Raw genomic sequence first — 14721 nt, forward strand, 5'->3', positions numbered from 1 at the left:
GAACAGCCGTGAGGAGAAGGACTTGGGATACTGGTGGATGAAAAGCTGGACATGAGCCGGCCGTGTGCGCTGGCAGCCCAGAAAGCCAACCGTATCCTGGGCTGTATCAGAAGTGTGGCCAGCAGGTTGAGGGAGAGGATTCTTCTCCTCTGTTCTGTGCAGCTTCACCTGTAGTTCTCCATCCAACTTTGGGACCCCTAACATCAGAAGGACATGGACCTGTTGGAGCAAGTCCAGAGGAGGCCACAGAGATGCTCTGAGGCCTGGAGCCCCTCTGCCATGGGGACAGGCTGAGAGAGTTGGGGTGTTCAGCCTAGAGAAGGGAAGGCTCTGGGGAGACCTTAGAGCCCCTTCCTGTGCCAGGGGGGCTACAGGAAAGCTGGGGGGGACTTTTTCCAAGGGCAGGGAGTGACAGGACAAGGGGTAACAGGTTTAAACTGTAATAGGGAGATTGAGATGGGACATCAGGAAGAAATTCTTCCCGCAGAGGGTGGGGAGGCACTGGGACAGGTTGCCCAGAGAAGCTGTGGATGCCCCATCCCTGGGAGTGTCCAAGGCCAGGCTGGATGAGGCTTGGAGCAACCTGGGCTAGTGGTAGGTGTCCCTGCCCATGGCAGGGGTGGGACTGGGTGGGCTTGATGGTTCCTTCCCCCCCAAACCATTGTGTGATTCTAAATACTTCCTCCAAACTAGCAAATTTCTGAAAATGTTTAGAAAGCTTGTTTTGCTTATGATTTGTGAAATAAAAAGTATTAATGAATTACATTCAAGATCATTCAGATGCTCCATCTTACCGTGTTAATATGTGATAAACTTGCTGGTTTCTGGCACTACATTTCACTTCCTATATTTTATTTTCATGTGTTAAAGCTATGCAAGAGGAGGCACTGAAACTTGTATTACTGGCACTGGAAGATGGCTCTGCACTCTCAAGAAAAGTTCTGGTACTTTTTGTTGTGCAAAGGCTAGAACCAAGATTTCCTCAGGCCTCTAAAACGAGCATTGGTCATGTTGTGCAGCTACTGTATAGGGCATCATGCTTTAAGGTAAAATACCAATATTTGAAGTTTGTTACTGTGAAATAGTGCAGTGCCACAGAACCCTACCTTGGATTAGTATCTTTCACCAGTAAAATGTTACATAAATTCAGCTTCTACGCATTTAAATTGTGTAGGTTATAAGATTTTATCTCGAACTGACATGAAATGGTTGTTTGATATTTAAAAATCCCTGTAGAAGGAACAAATTGTCACATGTGCAATTGGCCAGAATAGATTCTGGAATTATTGCCCTGATTTTCAACTGCTGCCCACTCTGTGAAAGTTCTCCCCTGAACGAGACGTGAAGCCTGGCTCCGTAGGCACTCCTAGCCTGCTTCTGGAAGAACTGACGTGTTTGAATAAAATCACATCTGATTTTATTTAGATTCATGAGTTGGCCGTGGCCAGACGTGCCATACTGGCCTGGGTGCTCTCAAAGCTTTGAATCCAATCCCCGCATTCTAAAGAAAACTTTTGGAATACTGTAGTCCTGGGAACTTCCCCAGCCCCAGCGGCCCGCATGAGAGGGTCACTACACACAGAGCCTGACTGCGGTGTTGTGTTCCCACGCATTGGTCACTCGCTCCGTTTTCTTTTGTCTCCTTGCATTGAAGAGGTGCTTTGTTTTTGTATATAGAGGTGGGTTGTTTCAACTGAATATTCCCAACTCTGTATCTGGAGAAGAATGAGAAGTTAATTTCATGGGTCTTGTTTTTTACCTGTGATTCAAAAAGAAAAAATGGTTATCACAACATCATTAAACTAAACATTAAAATAATGAGACCTGTCGCTCTCCTTTATGACAAACATCTTCTGTTAGCTCAAGATTTTTACTTAACATTTATAATGGTCTCTCAGTTAAATATTCTGTTCTTTAAATGTCAGCGTTAAATTTTTTCTTCCTTTTTATTATTTAAGTTACTTCTAGAGGCGTTCCTGTTTCTTTAAGTCATCCTTTAATATTACATAGCAAAATCTACTAGTAGAACTGCTACCTCCCATAACATAAATGTAATTACTTTTCTAATTGGAAGCAGTGAGCTGGGATGGGTTTGCACCTGTGATCCTGTAAAAAGTTGGTGAGCTGGCTGCTCTGCCTGTGCACTGCTGGCTGAGAGGATGAATGGATGAAAATCAAGTGTATAATGAACATACCAAGGCAATACTTTTGTCTTTTCTGATGGGCTTTGAGATCTTTTGTTAAAAGAATTTTAACTATTATTGTTGATTAGGTCACTAAAAGGGATGAAGATTCTTCTCTGATGCAACTTAAAGAAGAGTTTCGGAGTTATGAGGCTTTGCGGAGAGAACATGATGCTCAAATTGTTCACATTGCCATGGAAGCAGGACTCCGAATCTCACCAGAACAATGGTCTTCCCTTCTTTATGGTGACTTGGCACATAAATCGCACATGCAATCCATTATTGACAAGGTTCGTTAAGGGGATGATTTACTGTCTTTGTAGGATTAGATTAAATCTTGTAATAAAAATTCAGAGTTGACTTTTTTCTTTAGTTATACTAAATATTAATTAGAATGAAGGTTTTTTCCCCCACTGTAGTGTGTTCTTCATATGAAGACATTCTGGGTTTCAGTAGTTTAAGATTAATTCCTGTTTTTTGTGTCTTATGATGAAGCTTCATAGGGCAGATTCTGAGCTGAGAAATAAAATTTCTCTCCACTGATACTCTATGCCATCTGAAGACACTACGTATTGCCTTTAAGAATCAGTGTAATGAACATCTTTTTAAGTTTAGTAGTTCAAAACTGTAAGATGCAGCACACTAACGCTCACTTTGTTTTCAGCTCCAATCTCCAGAGTCTTTTGCAAAGAGCGTACAGGAATTGACAATTGTCTTGCAGCGCACGGGGGATCCTGCAAACTTAAATAGGCTGAGGCCTCATTTGGAGCTTCTGGCAAACATAGATCCAAATCCAGGTATGCAAATGAAGCTTTTTAAACATTTATTGACACACACCCCCCCCAATATCTAGCAAATTAAGATGATAACCTCCATTCTGGTTTCAAAAGTCCCATTATTTAACATAATGTATCACAAACTCTTCTTCAGGGCGCTCTGAGTTCTGTCCTTGTACTTGTTGTCTTGAGTTACTAGAAGAGTTGCCTCTTATTTATGATACTACTGGAATTATTGACAGAATGATAACCCTGCTTTTAATAATTTAAGATGCAGCATCTCCAACGTGGGAGCAGCTGGAAAATGCAATGGTTGCTGTAAAGACTGTGGTACATGGGCTGGTGGATTTCATTCAGAATTACAGTAGGAAAGGCCATGAGACTCCACAGGTAACTATATTCTGTCACTGCATGCCGTGCTATGGAACGAAATACTCCTTCGGTCCGTTTAAGTCAGCTGTCTGAACTGTGTCCCCCCTACACTGCTTGTAGCAAGAAAGTTGGGAACACAGCAGCAGTCTCAGAAGCTGAGAAAGACTTGGAGTTTGGTGCAGGCGCTCCCCAGCAGCAGCTAAAAAGAGACCTTTTTCTCAGGGTAGATTCAGAAACCCAGCTTCATACCAGCCACTGTGAAGTTAACTGTTTCCTGACTAAAACCAGCACAAACGTGCATTTACTGAAAGATGCAGCTTGGAAAAATTACTATTAATTTGAAACATTTATGGCCTTTTCTGTGGAATAATTGATGATACTGTTATTTACTGCATTCAGGCTTTGAAAACTTAACACTTCTGAACATGGAATGCAGCAGGACTTGCTGTAGTGAGATCATACAGTGGCGTAGTACTTAGCCCATCAACAGGAAATTTCCTTAGTTTTCTGATTAAGGGTGCAAAATGTAGGAACATGTCATGACGTGCTTTTTAAGCCTATTTTGATGTAAACATATGTTAGATTGTAAGAAGAACGTCTTGTGCGGTGTTTTTCTTTTTTAAGCCACAACCAAATAGCAAATACAAAACAAGTATGTGCCGAGACCTTCGACAGCAAGGAGGATGTCCAAGAGGAACAAACTGTACATTTGCTCATTCTCAGGAAGAGCTTGAAAAGTGAGTGTGGGAGACTTTTTTTTCTTTATAATTTAAATCCAAGCAATAGAATTTTGAGAACAGTTTTTTCTATGCATTTATTCATTTGGAAGGGTTTGTGAATAGCTTCAAGTGACAACTCTTTACATGAATTTGAAGGTATAGTAAAGCAATGTCTGCAGACTTTTTATTTTTTATTTTACTCCATATTGAAGTAAATGTCCTGTCCTGAAACTGAGTCTAGACTCTGTGTCTGTCAGGAATTTCTTAGATCACCTACAAGAGAGAGTATGTTAATTACATTTTAATAGATTAAGGCATGAAGTGAGTTATTTGAACAGTATGGAACATGTGCATTCTTGGAGCTGTTTTCACCCAAATCCATCTTTGAAGAACTGCAGAAGTGGATCTCCTGAGAAGAGAGATGATCTTTGGGTAGAGGGAAGACATTGAAGTTCTGTTTGCAGATTGCTGAAAATAAGCACCAGTTTTTGAAGTCGTGTAAATTACAGATACCATGTTCCTCTCAATCCCTTCCTTTTGCCAGTTTTACAAATACCGTAAAGCTCACAATAAGCACTTTTTAAATTGTCTTTTGTATGTGTGTTTATGTATAGGTATCGCTTGAGGAACAAAAAAATCAGTGCAACAGTGAGAACATTCCCCCTTCTAAATAAAGTTGGCGTAAATAGCACCGTCTCAACCACAACAGGAAACGTGATTTCTGTCATAGGCAGCCCTGAGGCAACAGGGAAGATGGTGCCAAGTACTAATGGAATAGCTAGTCTAGAAAGTGGTGTTCCTCAGCTGATCCCTCGCTGTGCGGACACCTCCCTGAGAGCTTTGGAGAACACCAAGAAGGGAGGGAAGACTGGAGCCAATGGCCAGAGTGTTTCTGGATCCCCTACAGAATCACTACCTGAAAAGTAGGTAACTTTTTTTGTAATGGTAACCACTCACAGCATTTTGCTTTTAGGTTGTCATGGAGTCAGTGGATGGCAAACAACAGAGTGAATTCTGGTCCTGGTTTGCTGTTGTTGCTGGTGCTCACTCGCTGCAGAGTTGTGTAAGATCTTGTACTGCAGTGCAGATATCATTACACAGTCTCTGGATTCAAGTTGTCAGAGCCAGCATTGGTTGTTTAGCTGTTGTGTACTCCTGTACAATATAGATAAACTGGTAAATCTCTCCCTTTATCCTGTTGTTCTCAGCCTGGTATCTTACATACTATTGGGTTATTACATAAATGATGAAACAAAAATCTGACACTCAAAATGTGGCATTTCCTGAAGCCAGGAAAGGTGCATGTAGTGCGTAGGCCCTTAATGATCCTGGAAACCTTCTAGTTTTGGGGGTTTTCCCTTTTTAGATACTTCTCCAGGAAGCACTGAGCTTCTAAATAACTCTTCAAAGCCTTTGTCTTTGCCAGAATACACTTACAAGTGGTGTGTAAGCTTCTGGGTGCATACTGAAACATTCTTGTCCATGTTTGAGTTCTCTTAGGAAAAAGTCTGAGATGTAGCAGTAGTATTAGTTTGGGGTATGAAAACTAAAATTCCAGAGGAAATATGTGGCCTGAATTTCCGCATTACATGGGAGTGTATACGAAGAGATGACTAACTGAAGTAAGTAACGATCTGCTTAATGATTTCTTGGTAATCCTTTTCAGTAAAATTGGTTCTCCACCCAAGACTCCTGTAAGCCAGGCAGCAGCTACCTCAGCTGGTCCTCCTAATATTGGAACAGAAGTTAATTCTGTGCCTCCAAAATCCAGCCCGTTTGTTCCCAGAGTACCTGTCTACCCTCCACATTCTGATAATGTTCAATATTTCCAAGACCCCAGAACTCAGCTGTCATATGAAGTTCCACAGTACCCGCAGACAGGTGAGTGAGATCAGCACTGAACCGGAAGTAGCTCTGAACTTTCCTCAGCTTTCAGGCTTATCTGGCGAAATAACTTAGGTTTGTGGATTTTTAATTTTTTTTAATATTAGCTGAATCTTCACTTAATGGAATACTAATTTGGCCCATTGCAGAATATGGGAGGGACCTGGAGTTTGCTCCCAGTGTTGGTGGTTCTTGTCTCTGTGTATGTTATGCAACTTGTACATCAGTATCCAGAAGAACTTGAACTTCAAGGTCTTTCATCTGCTTTTTCCTTTGTTAGCAGTTAATTGTATTTATTTAGGCTTGCTCATCTCGTGCCCTGTCTGTGAGGGTATCCACAGACAGGATTCAGATTCAGTGGTATAGCATGATTCTGCTGCGAGACTTACACACCTTTGTGCTTGCCTAAATGTTTTTGAAAGGTTTCAGTCATCCTTTTAGGTTACAATATGCACGTTTATATTCAAGCAATTAGGTGTTCTAACACTGGGTCATTTACAAGTTCTCAACACACAAGGTAGAGGTGTTCAGACAATTCCCTCCAAAGGAACAATAGTAAGCCAAGTGTGAAATGGTTATTTATGGATCTTTGGATTATTTTTTTAAGCAATATAGTTTTCTTTTTTAGAGAGAACTATTTTAACTTCCTCTATAAAGATGTTCTTAAGATGCTGCCTTTTCAGTCACCTAGTTACACCACAGTATAAGGAGCAATGGCAGAAACTCCCTTTTCCAGTTGGCTTAAGGTGGTAAAGGGTCAGCACTACGTCTGCAGATATGGTTGTCATAGGTGAAATCATATTCCACAGTAAAATGATCGGGTTGTAGAGTGTGACTCTTCGTTCTCTAAAGGTAGATAATTAGCACTATTTACCGTATTAGAAGGTGTAAGATTCTGGGTCATTTGTGGTTACATTAAATATGCCTTTTTCCAATTTTTAAGGATATTATCCACCACCTCCAACAGTACCAGCTGGTGTGGCTCCCTGTGTTCCTCGCTTTGTGAGGTCCAATAACGTTCCAGAATCCTCCCTCCCACCTGCTTCCGTGCCATATGCCGATCATTACAGTACATTTCCCCCTCGAGATCGACTGAATTCTCCTTACCAACCTCCTCCTCCGCAGCCGTATGGACCAGTTCCTCCTGTCCCTTCTGGAATGTATGCTCCAGTTTATGACAGCAGGCGCATCTGGCGCCCGCAGATGTACCCACGAGATGATATTATTAGGAGCAATTCTTTACCTCCCATGGATGTGATGCACTCATCTGTCTATCAGACTTCATTACGTGAGAGATACAACTCTCTGGATGGGTATTACTCTGTGGCTTGTCAACCTCCAAACGAGCAGAGGACTGTGCCTTTACCAAGGGTAAGTGAGAGCCAGAAAGGAGAGGGATGTAGTCTTGATTCTGACAGTCATGTCTGAAGAGTTGGTAAATAATTAGCACAGAGTGCTTCTGTTTCTTTGGAGTTACAGCAGTCAAGACATGAGACCTGCACAAAGTTCTTGGTTTCAACCTTAATAAAATGGGCTTGTAAAACAGACCACTCTAATCTGGGTTAGGACCAGAGCCCCTCTGCCTCTTTAATTCCCATGCATGCTGCTTGAATTAATTGCATATTTAAGATTTGAGTTGCCGTACATCGGCCAGGTTCTCCCCTAGATACTTGTGAAATTCTTCTGAGAATACCAGTGGAAGGTTAGACCCAAGGGAATTTGGGGGTCCACATGTGTCACCTGCAAGTATTTCCCTTCTGGTTAGAGGATGATAGGATACACAGTTCTGTATTTATTATTGCTAGGAGCCTTGTGGTCATTTGAAGACTGGTTATGATGAGCAGTTAAGACGGAAGCCGGAGCAATGGGCACAGTACCACACGCAGAAAGCTCCTCTGGTATCGTCAACCCTTCCTATGGCAACACCATCTCCAACTCCACCTTCTCCTCTCTTCAGCGTAGATTTCAGCACAGAGGTGGGAAGCCTAAGAAATTCTTTATTTTCCCTTCCTGTTTCTGTAAGATGCCGTGTAATATTTCTAGTAAAGAATTTCTACCTGCCGTCTGGTTTTCATAAGATTAATATTTTGGCTAAAGGGAAGCAATATCTAATAAGGAATGCATTCGGTTTTATGTCTATTAAGGTGACGCTAAACATGATTGCTGAAAAAAAATTAAGTGGAAAAGTGATTCAGTTTACCCTCACTGAAGGAAATTTTGATTTCATTGAACTAGCTTTGTGAACCTCCAGGTTTTTGGGTGGGGAACAACAATTGTTTTCCATTAAGAAGGACTTTCTCTTTTATACTCCAAATGGCATTATTAGACTGAATCAAGCTGTAAGTGCTTGTCAAGTTCCGCAGAAAGTGGCGAAGGGCATTGGTAGAACACTGTGTGCTTAGGGCATAAATTCTGTAAGCAAGAGTGGAAACTCAATAAATAGAGTTGGTGTGCATTTAAAGAAGAAAAATATCTTGTGATACTTACTTTCTCTATGTGTAAATTAAATGCATCCAAGAAACTAATTCAGGAACCACAGTGCCAAGCACTCTTTGCTGTGGTTTGACAGTTCTGTTGATGTTTGAGGTGCTATACTGCGATTATTCAGAAAAGGTCCTGTAAGGTACATGAAGTCCCTACGGGTGCATTCAGGGCAGATCAGGATTTAGTTCTTTTCACTCAGGCTGGAGGTTTCCAGGTCATACTTCTATCTACCACTGGCTTACACATTTTCCCTTAATGTATGGCTTCCTCTCAGTTTAATTACTGCAGGTATTTGCCTGAAGAAACCTGCCACTAACACAGTGACACTGATTTCAGTCTCTCATCTTGTCAGACCAGGCAGTTATGTGCAGTGGCAAAGCTGGAATATGGCTAGAGCTCCTTGATTGACTCTTGAGATAATTTAATTAAATAGCAGTAAATGTCTTTTCTTATTTTAAGACTGAATTCCCTGTTTTTATTATTCACTGCTTATTTATTCATTTTTCCGTAGTTCTCAGAGAGTGTCAGTGATTTGAGTGGAACTAAATTTGAGGAAGACCATCTCTCTCACTATTCACCGTGGTCTTGTGGCACTATTGGCTCTTGTATAAATGCTATCGACTCAGAGCCCAAGGATGTGATTGCCAATTCAAATGCCGTGTTAATGGTAGGGGTTTTCTGCATGTTATCTCACTAGTGTAATGATGCTTACATGCCACGTGTCTTCTGTTGGGTTAAGCAAGCTCTTTTCTTTCTTTTTTTTGAAGTTGATAGCTTCTATTCTTGGTATTTTAAAGCAGTTCTCCACATTTGAGGTAATTTGTGCCATCATTTCCCAGTTTTGTAAATAAACGATGTATTTACTTCAGTGACTGAATGTAGTGCCATGAATGAAATTCTCAGGTGTCTGAAAAATACTATTTTAATAACAGAGCTCTGTAAATCAAAATTATAGTCAAAATATTTGGTGTAAATATTTGGTCTGTAAACTGGTAAGAATTCATTAATTTTACAAGTGTTCTCTGATGATTAGGATGGGATCAAATATTTTGACTTCTTAATTTGGTTTGTCCCTGCTCAGAGTTCTTCTATGTAAATGTCTGTGTGTACACATGTGTGTGTACACCTGCATCCTTACCATTTCTGAGGCTTCTAAAATTGTCTCAGGATACGTTGCAGCAGCAGGCTTGTCTGGTTGATACAGGGTCGGTGGGGCCAGCTCAGAGCAGGTGCTTCCATTGCAGAAACACATTTCCTCTTTGGCTTAAGCGCAATAGTCCATCCTGTATGAATGAATCACTGGCCTTTTCAGGATTCTAAGGCCTGTTACAGTGCCGTTGTTTTGGAAAACGCTTAATTTGAAGTCAATCCCAAGAGCAATATACACTCCCAGAGAGAAGTTGAAGTACTGTGGACCCAGGATGATCAGCATGAACTTAATCTTGGCTGCTTTGCACCCCCAGAGAATCTGTATGAACTATCCTCGTAGACACCTCTTCACTTGGTTGGAAGGCACAGTCTTCTCTAATAAAGAGTTTAATGCAAACAAATCTGTGAAAATAAATCTTTTTTCTATCACCCAATTTCCATGACAGAAGAAAAAGTAATTGAAAGAAATGAGTGTAACCAAATCTCATCCCAATCTGTCTTTGACACTGCCTCCTTCAAGTGTAGGAAAGGGTACTGAAGGACCTTAAAGCATACTGGAACTTTTTCTGCCTGGAAACACAAGCCTGGAAAAGGAAAATTGTTCTAGTGCACTGGCACTAACTTTCTGATAGTCAGTTTGACATTAAAAGGTCAGTAGTTCAGTCACTGCAGCCCATTTTGGCTCTCTAGTTGGATAGATTTTTCAGCATATATCCAGCAACAATAATCAGAAACTTACTGGCCAACTGAATAATCTGAATAACCCAACTGAGTCCATGAATCTTCTTCTGTCTCCTGAACATGTAGGATTTGGACAGTGGGGATGTTAAAAGAAGAGTGCATTTATTTGAAACTCAGAGAAGGGCAAAGGAAGAAGATCCTATAATCCCCTTTAGTGATGGACCCATCATCTCCAAGTGGGGTGCAATCTCCAGGTCATCCCGCACGGGTTATCACACAACGGATCCTATTCAGGCCACTGCTTCCCAAGGAAGTGCTACAAAGCCCATCAGTGTATCAGGTACAAGTCCAGGCTCTGTATGACAATATAGTGTGCATCATGAGCATCCTCTTCATGCTCACTACTGCAGAGGAGATGCAAAGAGCTAAAATACCTACATATCCCACTTTAAGAACAGGGAAGATAATGGTATCTCAATTTATTACAGATTATGTCCCTTACGTCAATGCTGTTGACTCACGATGGAGTGCCTATGGCTCAGATTCTGCTTCATCGGCACGTTACGCAGAACGGTATGGGCTTCACTTTGTGTTCTGCTAAAGCATTTTTTATAGTTTGTTCTTCAAAATCCTGAGTGTGGGGGGGAAATCTGGATCTATTAATAGATATCCTTAATTTTGAAGTAAAAGATTTTTTTCCTATCCAGTATAAAGCCTTGGAAAAACTACATTAAAACTTGTGTAGTCTTTAATAATTAATACCACTAATAATACCCAATTACTACTAGCGTCTCTCTTGAGACATAATCAAAGAACTGGAGTCAGGAACTGCCAAGCTGTCATGTCAGAATCTGCAACCTTGAGTAGTTTCTCTCAAGTTTTCTTGCCACATCTTACCCATGTGTGAAATACAGACGTTCTTCGTATAATCCCTTGGGGTGTTGTGAGCCCCAATGAAAACAAAGAGCATGTTATCTTAGTCACACGGTTTTTGTCCAAAAATCTAGCATTGATAGACTAGTGACATTCTGGGGGGCCTTTGATGTAGATAATGTGGTTAATTCCTAGTTTTGCCTTCTTTCTCTTAAAGGGACAGGTTCATAGTTACCGATTTGTCTGGTCACAGGAAGCATTCCAGCACTGGAGACTTATTGAGTATTGAATTACAGCAGGTAAGATCACATATTATACCATGTGGTTTCTTTTAATTAAGAAAAAGTGATTTGGTAAAAGGATTTAAAATAAATTTTCTTAGTGTAGCCTACAGAAAATAGTACAGTTAACAAAATGATCAGTGACTTAACTGGATAGTCATACTGCAACACATGGTATGATGCATAAGGACTGCTAACCTGAGCTGTTCCATTGGCAGCAGTAAGACCATTTTTGGGAGAAAGTGGTGGGCCTGATAAATGTCAGCAAATGCAGCCTGCACTTGGGCCACCACAGCCCCACACAGTGCTACAGGCTTGGGGACGAGGGGCGGCCTCGGCAGTGCTGGGTTAACGGGTGGTCCAACCTGAACAATTCTGTGAAAATAAATGTGGTGCATTAAAGGAGCACACAGTTACCCATCTAGCGAGAGAACTGTTCGTTATTGTAAACTGGTTTGTTTTGCCGTTTGACAATACACGGTTTAAGTGTAGTTGTTGGTAACTGCTATGTTTGTTTCCATAGGCCAAAAGTAACTCCTTATTACTTCAGAGAGAGGCGAATGCACTAGCCATGCAACAGAAGTGGAATTCTCTAGATGAAGGCAGTCGCCTTACCTTAAATCTTTTAAGCAAGGAAATCGATTTGAGGAATGGTGAGGTAAAGAAAGGGGTAATTGGGATGAAACAAATATTTTGAGCTTTTTTGCTATATATATGCATGCAGACATTAGTTTTAACATTCCTAAATATTTGTAACACACTATGTACTAGTCACTGTTGCACCAAGTTATCTCTGAGATCAAGTTGCTGCACCAGTCATACATCCATTTATGAGATGGGAAGAATGTGACAATCCATTGTCATGCAATCATTAGTTTTTGTTCTACTTGCACGTTATAAATCTGAACATCCTGATGAGAAATTTCTACTTCAGTATTCATTTTATCTCTGTGTTTCAGTACTTTAATGTGATTAGAATCAGCTTCGTATCCTGTATTGTCTATGCCCAAAGTTCTGTTTGTGTCTAGCTCTTTCCTGTTGTAGAAATGTGTCCTAGAAATGCATCTTTTGTTTTCACTTTAATACTTGAGTGTTGTGTGAAGCAGGTAAAAAGCCAACTTGATATTTACAGAACATACATACTTCTCTTTTTTTAGGCTGATTATACTGAAGACTGTGCAGATACAAAGCCAGACCGAGACATTGAATTGGAGCTGTCAGCCCTTGATACAGATGAACCTGATGGGCAAGGTGAACAGATAGAAGTAAGTACAAAAATGGGTGCACCTAGAGAGGTCACTGGGTCATTCCACTAGCTATTAAACAACCTTACACAATTTCTTTGTGAATTAGTAGATTATGTTGGTAGCAAAGCCTTCTGGTTTAGTCTCTGCAGTGATCCCAAACATCTGCCTTATTTTATCACTAGGGGTCTCATCCTTCTCCCTCAGATAGCTGGCTGTTAGTATTACCCACGTTAAAAGCCTGCTCACCGTGTTCTCTGTGATAGCTTCCAGCGTTTTGCTCTTCTGAGGGCGTTAGTAAGGGTGGGGAGTCTGTTCCTTTCCCCTTCCCCTCCAGTGGTGAAACTGTAGTTCAGAATGTTTTACGTGTAAATGTGAGCATTTAATTTAAACTTTGTGCTCGCCTGATCCTAATAGAAAGTCATTTAAATTACTGTAATCCAGTCTTCTGTTTTCACTTCTTCATTTTTTGTGATTCTGTGTATCTGCCCCAGTTTTGTCTAGGCTATTTTCCCCATTGCTGTGGAGTGGTAAAACGTTCTGGTGTTCACTCCAAGCATTAGGATCAATTGTTCTTTTCTTAAAGCATCGTACACCTAAAAGAAATTAAGGTTTTTATCTGGAACATATTCCATAACACACTCCAGTATTGGCTGTAGCTTTTGTTTGCTCTGCCTGTGGAATGTGATGCAGTGCTGTAGTGTGAATTGCCATTAGATGGATAGAAGGGGCCTTTATCCTTAGCCTTTCCTCTACCCTTGACTGTTGAAACAGCTCTCACTGTCTTTATTGCCTCTTTCGTATCTCAGATGAGAAATCATTTTTTAGCAACTGAAGTTTATAGTCCTGTTGTCATTCACTGCCATCTTTGAATAATTATTTTCCCTATAGTAAAATGCAGCAGACATTCCAGTAGCATGAAATAAAAATCAAGGAGTCTTACGATGAGGTTCCCATTTCCATTAGCTTTATGTAGTGGACCATAATAGAAAAATTTAAATCTGGTAGCAAGAGTATTGATGGACATTTCTCCTTTTCTCCTGTAGGAGATTCTGGATATACAGCTAGGTATTAGTTCTCAAGATGATCAGCTACTCAATGGAACAACTGTAGAGAACGGGCATCCACTGAAGCAGCACCAGAAGGAATCAATGGAACAGAAGAGACAAAGTTTAGGTGAAGACCTTGTGATTCTGTGAGTGTTAGACAAACAGCAGTGTCTGCCAGTGTTAGACAAACAGCAGCATCAGAGTAGTTGAAACATGATTGTTGAGGATGAACTACGTACTACTCAGACTTGGATTAGACATCTGCGTTGTGTAGACACGGTCAAGTAAGAAGAACCTGTTCAGAAATAGAATTAGGTCGCAAATATGAAAGCCACAGGATGGTACCATTGTTTGTATGCGTTGTTGTCATCGTATATACCGAAACGTGTCACAGCTGTTAAAAAACACCTTTCGCATTCAGTAAGCAAAAAATGCAAAATATTTTTATAGCGAACAGAAATTAAGGAAAACTTCAGAAGGTTAAGTGTCATACTGTTTGCACAAATCTCCATAGAGAGGTAGTTTTAAAGATACACTATTTTAGGTTTGTATGTTCTGTAGTCTTTAATGTGTAATGCAGCCTTTGAAGATGAGGCAGACTGCATTTAAGACCTTGAGCGTACCGTTCCATACGAAGATGTTTAGCCTGTTGCTAAAAACGAGTTTATGTCAGTATTTATTTAATGCACACAATTCAGTTCCGGATACTTGTGCATGTACTTGTTTAATATTTGTGTAACTTATTTTTCTCCTCAGGGAGGAGCAGAAAACAATCCTGCCCGTAACTTCTTGCTTCAGTCAGCCGATCACAACATCTGTTAGCAATGCAAGCTGCCTGCCCATCAGCACATCAGTCAGTGTTGGCAGCCTCATTTTGAAAACTGCTCACATTATGTCTGAGGATAAAAATGACTTTTTAAAGCCTGTTGCAAATGGCAGGATGGTTAACAGCTGAAAGGCATTCATCTTTCCAGCTTGTGACCACACCATGGAAGCATTTACACTAGCTTTTTATATATATAATAT

General features: G+C 40.6%; 1 protein-coding gene across 1 annotated transcript in view; it reads left to right on the forward strand.

Annotated features, from left to right (window-relative positions):
• The window catches only part of RC3H2 (ring finger and CCCH-type domains 2), an 18208-nt gene extending 3558 nt beyond the window's left edge, over nucleotides 1-14650 (forward strand). Inside the window, exons 4-20 of the mRNA XM_010147308.1 lie at nucleotides 871-1046; nucleotides 2273-2473; nucleotides 2848-2980; nucleotides 3231-3349; nucleotides 3956-4068; nucleotides 4665-4973; nucleotides 5717-5931; nucleotides 6878-7305; nucleotides 7740-7910; nucleotides 8930-9085; nucleotides 10375-10588; nucleotides 10737-10821; nucleotides 11339-11420; nucleotides 11926-12072; nucleotides 12560-12667; nucleotides 13693-13841; nucleotides 14452-14650. Coding sequence (XP_010145610.1) covers nucleotides 871-1046; nucleotides 2273-2473; nucleotides 2848-2980; nucleotides 3231-3349; nucleotides 3956-4068; nucleotides 4665-4973; nucleotides 5717-5931; nucleotides 6878-7305; nucleotides 7740-7910; nucleotides 8930-9085; nucleotides 10375-10588; nucleotides 10737-10821; nucleotides 11339-11420; nucleotides 11926-12072; nucleotides 12560-12667; nucleotides 13693-13841; nucleotides 14452-14650 — 3005 coding nt within the window. The remainder of the gene's footprint in view (nucleotides 1-870; nucleotides 1047-2272; nucleotides 2474-2847; nucleotides 2981-3230; nucleotides 3350-3955; nucleotides 4069-4664; nucleotides 4974-5716; nucleotides 5932-6877; nucleotides 7306-7739; nucleotides 7911-8929; nucleotides 9086-10374; nucleotides 10589-10736; nucleotides 10822-11338; nucleotides 11421-11925; nucleotides 12073-12559; nucleotides 12668-13692; nucleotides 13842-14451) is intronic.
• Nucleotides 14651-14721: the final 71 nt, after the last annotated feature.

The sequence above is a fragment of the Eurypyga helias genome, unplaced genomic scaffold (genome assembly GCF_000690775.1).
Source record: "Eurypyga helias isolate BGI_N326 unplaced genomic scaffold, ASM69077v1 scaffold25872, whole genome shotgun sequence".
In the NCBI taxonomy this organism is placed as follows: Eukaryota; Metazoa; Chordata; class Aves; order Eurypygiformes; family Eurypygidae; genus Eurypyga; species Eurypyga helias.